This window comes from Crocodylus siamensis, chromosome 2 (genome assembly GCF_052110815.1).
Source record: "Crocodylus siamensis isolate JL-2025a chromosome 2, ASM5211081v1, whole genome shotgun sequence".
Taxonomy (NCBI): Eukaryota; Metazoa; Chordata; order Crocodylia; family Crocodylidae; genus Crocodylus; species Crocodylus siamensis.
In genome coordinates this window covers 197,806,513-197,818,721 of record NC_143396.1, presented here as the reverse complement: position 1 = coordinate 197,818,721, position 12,209 = coordinate 197,806,513, and the positions used below count along the sequence as shown (strand labels likewise).

At 41.6% G+C, this 12,209-nt stretch overlaps 1 protein-coding gene across 1 annotated transcript in view; it reads right to left on the bottom strand.

Moving 5' to 3' along the window:
• Positions 1-110: 110 nt before the first annotated feature.
• Positions 111-12,209, bottom strand: part of CCDC73 (coiled-coil domain containing 73) — a 134,087-nt gene continuing 121,988 nt past the window's right edge. The window contains exons 16-17 of the mRNA XM_090034625.1: positions 7,419-7,552; positions 111-969 (exon numbers count right to left, since the gene is read on the bottom strand). Coding sequence (XP_089890751.1) covers positions 724-969; positions 7,419-7,552 — 380 coding nt within the window. The 3' untranslated portion in view covers positions 111-723. The remainder of the gene's footprint in view (positions 970-7,418; positions 7,553-12,209) is intronic.

The following is a 12,209-nucleotide window of genomic DNA, read 5'->3' as shown; positions in this document are numbered from 1 at the left end:
CAGTGCACAAAATAGCCCGTTTCATTCTTGTTGGTTATGTCAGTGGTCATCCTTTCCCTGTTTGATTGTAGTAGGGAAGGGATGATGATGCAAAAAATTATAGGGGATGCAGAAACTTAACTTCTGCCAAAACTCAGAACTGAAAACGAGTTTGATAAAGAAAAATTTACTCTGTTGAAGTAACTGTTGATACCTCATATATATGTACATATGCAATACACTTCAAAAAGGCAATATTTAGTCTAAGAATCGGCATCCATCGTAGTTGGCTCTCTATTAAAATACCTGATGCATACGAGTAGCATACTTTGTTCTTCTGGCAGTCTGTGATATTATTTATCCTAAAAAGCCAAGGTAACCAATTCATTCTGAAACCTGTTTGTGTCATTTGATTATGCTTTCAGAAACAAGGAAGTCCTCTAGCTGAGGTTTTTCAGGATTTGAGCTGCATATATACTGACAATTACAGTTAACAGCTGTAAATAAAACTGCTTACCAATGTTTTAACTTCTAGCAACAGCTTTACGACCTATTACAAGGACTTTGGTTGCAAAAATATAGGGAATCCATTCTAATAGGATTACATCCACACTTGGAAGACAAAAAACTTTGGAGGTCTGTAACTTAGATTTACACAAAGAATAAAATATGTAGTTCTATACTTCCAATGGAAGACCTCTCCAAATCTAATTCACATATTTTAAGCATATTCAGACAAGTGAATTAGATATCTGTTTTGTCTTCTGTCACTGCATCTGTATTTTCTTCATATTTCCTCTTACGAGATCGGTGGAGCCTTTCCATATCCAAAAACTTTTCTATTTCCTTGATTTGATTTTTTATTAAATTATTCTGAGTGTCCCCATCCTCCTCTTCATATGAACTTTCATTTAAAATTGGTGTGTTGGCTTTGTACGTCGCACAAGGTTTCTGCTCATAACACAAAGCTGTAGTAAGTCCTGGTTTGACCTAAAAACAATACATACATTTAGTATTTAATGTGGTAGATCCAGGCTAACTTGACATGTCTTGAGATCCATAGCAAGTTACTGAATTTTGCTATTTAGCAAGTAAAGGAACAAACATGATTAACGATGAGTATAATCAGAATTGTACACTTTTAGTTTGAAAAGCATATTTTAATTGCTTTATACTGGATAATGTATTTGTAAATGTACTATAGCATAAATTAAAAATAAGCCTTAAATATGATACTTCAGTACATTTGAGGAAAAGGGGAGGACTGCCAGTTTTGTTGATTATGTATGCAGATCAGCAAAGTATTTGCTAATAAAATTGCCAGTTGTATACATTTTACAATGATTTCTAACAGTTACAAAATACACCTTTTGCTGATATTGCACAATTTCTTTTGACAAGCAAACAAAAACAAGCCAGGAAGATAATTTATCTTTGAGTCTAATTAGCTTCATTTCTCAGAAGGGTTAAGACATCAGTGAGAATAATTGGGCATCATATTTTTATGGGCTTTTGCTTTTCAGATGGTTGCAATTACCATTTTACTACTTTAAAAAAGGACTTGATTTGACCAAATCAAGCATGTGCAACTGTAATCAGTATTTTATGAATCCAAGAGCAGTAGATCAGGGGTGCTCAACCTCCAGCCTGCAGGCCAAATGCAGCCCACAGGCTTCCCTACAGGTTAGGAAATTTGACAGCTGTGGAGCAATGGCCACCCTCCCCTCTGCCTAATTCCCAAACCTCAAGGCCTGTGTGGTAGATTGGAGCTGACTCACACCCCCTTCCCTACCTGCATGGCCTAGGCACTCCCTTCTCCTGCAGGGCTGGGTTGCCACTCACCTCCTTCTATGTGGCAAGATAGTGCCCTCCATGCCTACTCCAGGCACCAGATTGAGACCACCAGCTGGATCTGGCCTGTGGATAGACTGAGAAGCGCTCATCTAACCCATTGGGGAAAAAGGTTGAGCATTACTGCATTAGATGATTTTTAAAAATGGCTAAAATCATATCTGCAAGCAATGTCACTACTTCAAAATAGTTTGCACTTAAAAATGTTTTGAAAAAACTTCTTTTGCCTGTTTTAAGTTCTTCTATCCCTTGAATTATGGCCATCCATTTAGTGTTCTACTGTAGCAAAACATGGTAAGCCACAACGTTAATACTGTGGAAGGAAAGGAAAAATATATACCACAGCTTTTCCCTCCATTTTCTTCTTTGCAGAAAACTACTACTATTAAAGGAACAGGTAATGTTAACCGACCCTTAGAAAGTTGACAATTTTCCAAGCTAGGACTTTGGTGCAAGCTTCCTATTTTCATCATTTTAAAAAAGCTAGTATAATATTTACTTTCTTTTGGTTTTGGATAACAACTACAGCAACATGACATATCGTACAGCATAAGCTGATTAAATGGTGAGTGTAGACAGCTGCTTTATTTGTGGGGGTGGACCTTTACTGGACTTTTGGTAAACTCAGATATGATATAGTGACTAAATTAAGATTTAAACTGCCTGTCAGATTACTAATAGAACATACTGAGCATGTCAGGCTACATACTAAGGAACAGCACTATAAAAACACACCGTGCCCATTCTGAGTGCCAAAAACTAGACCTTGACCTGACACTAGTACTTGGGGTTTGTAGAGTGGATTTTCACAGCAATGCCTCCCTAGCATAGTCCAGCACTGGAGAAGACCTGAAAGCTCATTTAAAATGGCACTTCCATAGAACTACAGCTGTTCTATGGAGGTTCTTAACCTATGGGCAAAGGAGCTGGCTTCATGAACGCATCTGAGTAAGGTATGACTTCCATTGTATATTATGGTCACTCTTCGGTTTCAGGCAGAAAGAGTCCATCTTAATGTTTGAGGGAGTGCTGACCACCACCCTACCAAACAATACTGACAAAAACAGATATTCAAGCCCTAACCAACTACAAGCCACAAATTCGTTTATTAAATTATATTTGCATTTAAAGGAAATAGAGTGCAAGGGAGATTATCCCCCAGAGTACACTGAGAGTATCTTATCTTAATTTGAAGACAGTGTAGAAAATTAATCCGATTACTTCTTTCGTGGCCAAATGCTATGCTGTACACCTAACCAAAAATGTTTAACCTTTCAGGGTTGGTTGGTTGGTTTGTTTTTAAATGATAAGGAGTCAGCAGAGCTTAAACTACAGAGTTCTCTAAACAGCCTAATCATTCTAATGAGTATCTTGTGCTGTTGCCATTCTTATCCACAAATAATGGAACACATCCTACTAAGGTCAATAGGATCATGTTGTTTCTGAAAGACTTCATTAGGAGAATACTAAGATTGCATAGTCAAGTGTGCAAGTCAGGAAATAATTTGAAGATGTATATGCATCCTTAACTTCATATGTGTGCGTCTACTTTCTGATAGTTTAGTTGCCAGCAAAGTTGCTGCTTGGTTCACAGCCATATAAATTTTTCCCTATAACCTTAAGTAGCATCTTGTATTACTTTTCATAATTTGTATGTGTATTCAGTTTTCAGGTTATGATGGTCCAATTTATCTTATCTGCAGTATCCTTTATTTTAAAAAAGTACATCATATGGTCTACTTCTAATAAAAATGACTGATTACTTTGAACCATAGTACAGGAGGATACTTGCAAAACTAAAATTGTAGAAAAACTGCATGAAGTATTTGAACAAAGATAAATATATAAATCACAAACTATGATATTAAAATGTATAAGTACAAATTATCTCCAACTTCATGGCTTCTATCTAAATTCAATGTTTTCTAATTCTTCCATATTTTATTTGTTGAAAAATCTAGTGCAGAAATTAAAATTCACATCACTAATGTATAATCCTATGCATCATACAAGTTTTACAATAAAAATACCCTTCTCTAGTAAGCCTTCATTGTAAAGCTTTTATTTGTCAAGATGTACAGTGAATGAAGAATCTTGATTTATGAATTAAAACAGGAAGTGTTTCAGAACTAAGGGGCTCAGCTCCCAGGGGAAAAAGAAGGAAAAGAAAAATGTCCTGTTTTTACATCTAGACCAGTGTACTTGACTACTAGAAAAGAACTGTGGTAAAGCACAGTGCAGTGCATATACTAAATAGTACAGTAAAGTGCACAATGAGAACAAATTGATCAGAGCAAAAACATATTTTAACTTCTTTTTAATTTTTCATTTCTCCTTTATCACAAAAGTTACAAGTTTGAGGAAGGAAATTATGACAACTAATGTACCAAGACAGGAAAGAAGCGGCATTAGCCGTTTTCTAATACTCTGAAATGCACTTAAAGTCACAAGCAAGGGGCATATTTACATAAAATACTTTACTGGTCGCATCTATACCTTAATGTGCCATAGTTACTGCGCATTAAGTTTAGTTCTTGGATAACCAAGTACTAAATCAATGTGCGGTACTCACTACTGTGCAGTAGCGCTTACTTATGGCCCGTTAGTGATGCTTACTGCACAATAGCCTAATACTACTGCACAGTAGCGTATTAGCATGGTTTTTACCTGGCATGCTACTGCACAGTGTTATTAGGCTACTGCGTAGTTAGCATCTTGTGTAGATGCAGCCACTGTGCATTAGACTAATGCTCAGTAAAGCACCACCATCTACACATGCACAAGACTTAATACACAGTAAATTAGGCTAATGTGCCATTTGCTAGTACCAGGAAATACAGGTACTAGATTAAAAATGCATTAGCTACTGCACAGTAGTGCATGTGTAGATGCTAAAGAGGAGCATTTGCTGGGGTCTGCTGCTGCCTGACTAAGCCCCAACATGGAGTGGGGGAGCTGTGCTAGCCCAACCCAATCCCCATGTGGCCAGTAGAGCTGTCCTGGCAGCTGGGACTGCTGCATCCCAGCCACATGAAGATCAGGTCAGGACCTGATCTCCAGGTGGCTGGGAGAGCCATTACCCCTCAGTGAAGATGCTGCCTCCCAGCCACATGGGGATTGGGAGGGCTCCAATCCCCATGTGGCCAGGAGAGCTGTCTTCACCAATGGGAATCCCCATGTGGCTGGCAGGCAGCATCCCCACCGAGCAGGGATAGTTCTCCTAGCCACATGGGGATCAGAACCCTCCTGATCCCCAGGTAGCTGGCAGGGGATCAGGACTGGGCCCCGTGGCCCCTGCAGCTCTGAAGTTGGCACCTGGGCAACACTAGAGCTCCCACTGGTTGCTGCACGGGGGCAGAGCAGAGCAGGAGCAGCCCTGTACTGGACTGCTCCTGTCGGGCGCAATTTGTTCCCGACGGAGGCACAAGTCTAGATGTGTGCCCTACAGCACTTGAATGAGCCTGAATTTTCTGCGATGAAAATTCAAGCGCATTAGTTGCACATGTAGATGTGCCCAAGGACTGCTGGTGGTTATGTGTTCACAGCTATAATGTATTCAGTCTTTAAAAGAAGCGGATCTAATTCCTGCTAGCATCTCCAGATGTTTTACCCTGCTTCATTACTGACTCATATTTTATTTGATTCCTATCTGCCATACATGAAAAAAAATCACAGACCCTGGGTTAACCAAAAGGGGCAAAGCTTAGTATAAGTAGCTTAGAGATGGCCCGCTAGTCTAAAACACCTCATCTTCCAGGTGACTTTACATTTGCTGAGAATAAATGCTGATAACATGGAAGAAGTGCTTTAGGGAGGGCTGGGTGGTAGTCAATACAAAAGGAAGGATGCTATTGAAGAATATGTTATTCAAGATATTTTAAAGTGATCCAATAAAATCAATAGATACCTAAACTTGGCCCATCTTCACCAGAAAATTATACTAGGGCTGTGCGAAGCTTTGGCTGCTGATTAAATTCAGCAGAGATTCAGCTCAATTTGATGGCCAATCTCCAAATCTGAATAAAATCAGGAGACCCTTTAATCTCTCAGAATTGAATCAGAACCCTCTGAATTGATCCAGAGAGATTTGGAAAGATTTGAAAATTCAGACATGGACACAGCTTTAAATGTTTTTTCTACACACTTCAAGATACCAGGTGGCTCATGAACGCTGAGATGGTGGGGCAGATGGAGCATCCCACAGGAATGTGAGGGGGTCCCCAGCGCACTTGGCAGCAGACCCAGAAGTGTACCAGAAGCACTTCCGGGCCTGCCAGGGAGCATGTGGGGTGGCCCCCTGCACCCACCAGGCTTGGCGACTGGTGCCTCCTGGGTCTGGGGGGGGTACCTGGGGTCCCCCCATGGCCGATAGCCAAGCCAGGGGGACACAGAGGGGTGGGGGCCCCCTACGCACTCAGTGGCAAACCCAGAAGTGGACCTGAAGTACTTCCAGGTGACTTTAAATTTGCTGAGGTAAATGATTCGCCACCAAGCCTACAGGGGAGCCCTCCATTCTCCTGTGGGATGCTGCACTTGCCCCACCATCACAGCATTCACAAACCGCACCTGGTACCTCAAGGTATGTAGAAAAAAATTTAAAGCTGTGTCTATGGCCAAATCACTGATTCGCTGAATCAGCATTGAATCTTCAGATTTGGATTCGGCCAAATCAAACTGGGGACAGTGATCCGAACCAACAAATCAAATCACTGTCCTCAGTTAGGGCCGAAGCCGAATCGAATACAGCCCGTTTTGCATACCCCTACTAGATACCAATGTAGATATCTTTTTATACCCACACTACAAATCAGATCAACAAAAGCCAGCTGTAACTGACTATCCATACCTTTTGCAATAACTGTTTCCAAGTTGGTTGTAATTCAGAAGTTTAAAAAAATCACCCCCTGAGGTTACATTTCATATTGTGCTTTAGAATTTGTTTCTCTCTCTTCAGACAGGAACCAGACTTAGCCTTTTTGTTCAAGTTCCTCACACACCATTACAAACCACATAGATCTAAAAAATGCAATGTGAACTATGGCTAGTGTCATCTCATGTAACAAGTAGACCCAAGGGAACCACAGGTTTCCTCTTTTAATTTTCTGTTTATACATAGATGTCTGTATATTGACATGGAGAATATTTTGCCTTGTCATTTTCAAACAGTTATTCAAAATCAAATTTTTCTCCTAGTATTTAAAACATACTGAAATACTTCAAAATTCCTTGAAGTTTTCTTCTAAATAGATAGCATGTATTCATGTAAATTAGTAAGCAAATCAGTAAGTAAAGTGAACATAACATGTTTATTCCTACATTGTAGGTGATCATTTTTATTGAGGTACACAATGAACTACCTCTCCCTGTCCTCCCAAAACAGACTGGCTAGCATCTGCTTGATTTATATGCTGTGACTTTTTCCGGCTGTTTTCTATCAACCTTAATTGTGAAAAATGGTGCCATGTTGCCCTCTTGATATTATTTTGGAGATCGACTAGGTCTTAAAGCATCCAGATGCGTACAGTTCTACACATATCTGTGGTATTAGCTCACTAAGGTCTGCTCTGCAATATTTTTAATTGACTTACATGTTCTGTGGGAAAAGAAGAATCATAAAAAGTCTTTGCTATTGCATTCCATTCTTCACTGGGATCTCTCTTGGGGTCTCGGTGGATACTGGAGGTATTCAAAGTGTCAGCAACTCTCTTAATACTGGTAGAATCTGATTGACAAAAAGGAAATGGTAACAACTGCAATTTATTCTCCAGGCACTAATTTTAGAGTGACTAAACTTCTGGTTTATCTCTGATCTTAAGAGCCAAAAGTTTTTGTTTTAAATCACAGAAATTCTGTGTTTTGCTTCTTCATTTCTATTTTATTGTTTTTTCTATACTTTGATCCTATTGCCAGACATTTTTTTCAGAAGGGCTACAAGAAAGATGTTTTATAACAAGTTTCTATTTTATTAAAACACAACTGTTTACCATAATTTCACAAATTTATTACAAAAAGTCCTGATATTAAAATTCAAGCACATTTTTACAAATTATTGACATTGAATATTTTCCCAATCATCATATTGTACAATGTAAATCATAATTGCTAGGTAAAACATTAGTTTCTGGAAGTGACTGACTAATTCTGAATACCAGCTTCTAGTAGCCAGCCAGCCATTAAGTATCTTTATTCTCAAATAAGTATTTGTTATTCTCAGAGAGCTGTGCATTCATAAATCCATTGCCTTAATTGTGGTGCTTAGCATCCTTGGAAAATCAGGTCATTAAGCACTTATGGGGTGCATCTACATATACCATTAAGGTGATACAATAAACTCTGATGCAGTTCATGCCGGAGTTTATTGCTCCCGAGCTCAGTGTTTACATGTGTGCCCAGGACCACAGCAGTTTGATCCAGGGCAGAGCAGACCTGGGCTGCCAGCAAACCGGAGGGTGATCAGCCCCAGACTCCAGGTAGTAGTGGTGGGTGGCAGAGGGGCTGGCTGGGGCATGAGACTGCCAAAGTGTGGAGCCGTGGCCATTCTACAGGTGCATTTTGGCGCAGCAACTGACTACGCCATAAGATAATACTGTCTTACAGTGTAGTTAATTAATTTACTGCACCCTAATATGGGCACACAGATAGAAAGTGACACTTTACTGCAGAGCTAATTAGTCAACTAGGCAGTAAAGTGCACATGTAGATGCGCACCTATAGTATATGGACATGGACTCAACAAGTAACAATTTGCATCAAGCTCATAATTCCTGATTAAGATATAATATCCTTTTTGACTTTGATTTAAAGATTTCAAGTAAAAGGAAATCCATCATATACTTGAGGAAAATTGTTTCACTGGTTAATTCCATAATTCTTATACATTTTTGCTTTTTCTTTAGTCTGGATTTCTTTAGCTTAAGTCTTTTTGACCTCACTATGTTTTGTTTACTATATTAAAGAAAGATCTACATTCAGAAATCTACATCTCAGGTAGGTAGATCAGGACAGTGTTCAATCTACTTTTGGATTAAATAAATTGACTGACCTTCACAGATTTCTCAATGAAGTATATTTTCTAGATTGGTCATTCTTGTAGCTCTCTCAACACTTTCACATTCTCTACAACCTTTTGAAACTTGAACACCAGAACTGGAAACGATATACCAGTGATGGTCACACTAATACCATATACCAAACTACCTTCCTTTTTATATTGTTCTGTTTATCCATTTAAGAAACATATTCGTGCTTTTATTTAAACAACTGCACAGGAAGCTCATATTTTACTATCTACCATTATCCTTCAGACTCTAGAGTCACTGCAATTTAATATTCTGTTTCTAAATTGTAATTGTGACCTCCATTTCTTTCCCCAACTTTGCATTTTGCTGCATTAAAACATATAATTTAAATAAGTCCAATTTATCAAGTGATTCAGGTTAGTATATACAATTGATCTTTCCCTATTATTGCATGTAATTTCACCAATTTTTGTCATCTGTAATCTTTACCACTAATGATCCTATATTTTCTTTCAAAACACCAATACAAATATATAATAGCACTGGGACAAAAACAAATGGTGGGGAAGGTGCTAGTACAAGGGAGGCTAGGGGACAGTGATCATGAAATGATCCAGTTTGCTATTCAGAGAAAGGTGGGGAGGGTTACTAGCACAGCGCAAAAGCTTGACTTTAGGAAAGCCAACTTTGATGTGCTCAGGACAGTAGTCAGGGAGGCACTTGGAGCCCAGGGGGTAGCTAGTATGGGGGTCCAGGAAAGGTGGTCCTTCCTCAAGGAGGCTATCCCTGGGGCGCAGCAGGATGCAATTCCTCTGCACAGGAAGGCAGGAAAAGGGTCCAAGAAACCTTCATGGCTGAGCATTGTTCTCCTTTGTCCCTGCCCCCTGCATACTGGTGGTGGAAGCAGGGGGCAGGGACAAAGGAGGAGTACACCTACCTGACCAGAGCTACTAGGGATTTGGTGAGGAACGCTAAAGCAGCACTGGAGCTTAGATTAGCTTCAGGGATTAAGGATAACAAAAAGTCCTTCAAGTATATAGGTAGCAAGAAGAAGTCTCGGGGTAACATTGGACCCCCTAGGGGACAGGGCAAGGCAGTTGGTGATGGATGTGCGAGAGAAGGCAGAACTCTTTAACAAGTTCTTTGCCTCCGTGTTCCTGTCTGCTGACAATGGGGTGCTCTCGGGTGACAGCGTAGAGAGGCCCGGGAAAGATGCAAGTCCCCCGACTGTTAGTTCAGACGTAGTTAAGGATTACCTGGAGGGCTTAAATGTGTCCAAGTTGGCGGGCCCAGATGACCTTCATCTGCAGGTGCTGAGGGAATTGGCACGGCTGTTTGAGGACTCCTGGTGCTTGGGCCAGGTCCCTAAGGACTGGAAAAGGGCCAATGTGGTCCCTATTTTCAAGAAGGGGAGGAAGGAAGAGCCTGGCAACTACAGGCCAGTCAGCCTCACTTCCATCCTGGGGAAGGTCTTTGAAAAAATTATCAAGGGCCACATTTGTGAGAGCCCTGCAGGGGAAGTGATGTTGAGGGGTAACCAGCATGGGTTTGTGCAAGCCCGATCCTGCCTGACTAACCTGGTCTCTTTCTGTAACCAGGTAACAAAGAGCTTAGATGTGAAGGTGGAAGTCGATGTCATCTTGGACTTCCAGAAGGCCTTCGACACAGTATCCCACCCAATTCTGATAGGCAAGCTGAGGGACTGCGGCACTGATGAATACACAGTCACATGGGTGGCAAACTGGCTCCAGGGGCAAACCCAGAGGGTGGTGGTGGACGGGTTGATGTCGACCTGGGAGGGTATGGGCAGCAGAGTCCCCCAGGGCTCAGTCCTTGGGCCAGTGCTGTTCAACATCTTCATTAGCAACCTGGACGAGGGTGTGGAGAGCACCCTGTTCAAGTTCGCTGATGACACCAAGCTGTGGGGTAAAGTGAATACACCAGCAGGCAGGAACTGCATCCAGGCAGATCTGGATAAGTTAGAGAAGTGGGTGGATCTGAACAGGATGCGGTTCAGCAAGGACAAGTTCAGGGTGCTGCACCTGGGGAGCAGGAAGCAGCATTATGGTTATAGATTAGGGGCTGACCCTCTCAGCGGCACAGAGGCAGAGAGGGATCTTGGAGTCAGGACTGACTCCAGGATGAATATGAGTCGCCAATGCGATGAAGCAATAAGCAGAGCCAACCACACCCTGTCCTGCATCAACAGGGTCATCACTAACAGGTTCAGAGAGGTCTTGCTCCCCCTCTATGCGGCGCTGGTCAGGCTGCAGCTGGAATACTGTGTCCAGTTCTGGGTGCCACACTTCAAGAAGGACATGGAGAACCTGGAGAGGGTCCAGAGGAGGGCCACTCGTATGGCTGAGGGCCTCCATGGCCAGCCCTATGAGGAGAGGCTGAGGGACCTGAATCTCTTCAGTCTCCGCAAGAGGAGACTGAGGGGGGATCTTGTGGCTGCCTACAACTTTATCAGGGGCCACCAGCAGGGACTCGGGGAAAGTCTGTTCACCAGGGCCCCCCTTGGAGTCACCAGGAAGAATGGCCACAAGCTGAGGGAGGATAGGTTTAGGTTAGATATTAGGAAGAACCACTTCACTGTAAGGGTGGCCAGAACCTGGAATAGGCTTCCCAGAGAGGTGGTGCTCTCACCTTTCCTGGAAATCTTCAAGAGAAGACTGGATAGGCACGTGGCTGGGGTCTTATGACCCTTGCCACCCCCAGTGCTTCTTCCTGCCCATGGCAGGGGTCAGACTAGATGATCTAAGTCCCTTCCGACTCATTGATTCTATGATTCTATGAAATTCCTGATATGACACAACAGAAGCACCCCATTTCTAATTGCTCTTTTTAATCTATAATTGCTATTTTTATTAGAAGGCTATGAAAAATCACAGGAGCATTAACGAAGCTCTTCACAGCACACATGTGTCTTCCTAACACAATGGACCCTTGCTTTGATCAGCCTATTTAGAGAAAATCATAATACCACCCGACTTGAGAGTCATGATCACTTTCTTTCTGGTCCAATGTCTCCTAAATTCATTTTTGGCAAAATGACACAGCTTCAACAAGAGAGGTGTAATGTGTTGCTTCTGCTTCACCAACTCAGAATAGCGTATAGCTAGTGGTTAGGTTAGACTTCTGAATCCCCTACGGAAGAGTCTCCTTATTCTGATTGACTACTATGCTATTATATCAAAGGGGCTGCTGCAAACACCTCCTCCAGCTGCATATTAAAAGAAAAGTGTGAAACCTGCTCAGTTCTTTGAAAGAAAAGGTATAGGCACCTGCCTTCAGACGATGATTCCCAAGCAGATGGAGGTACCTCCCTTACAGCCCTGAATAAGATGCCTGGAAGGC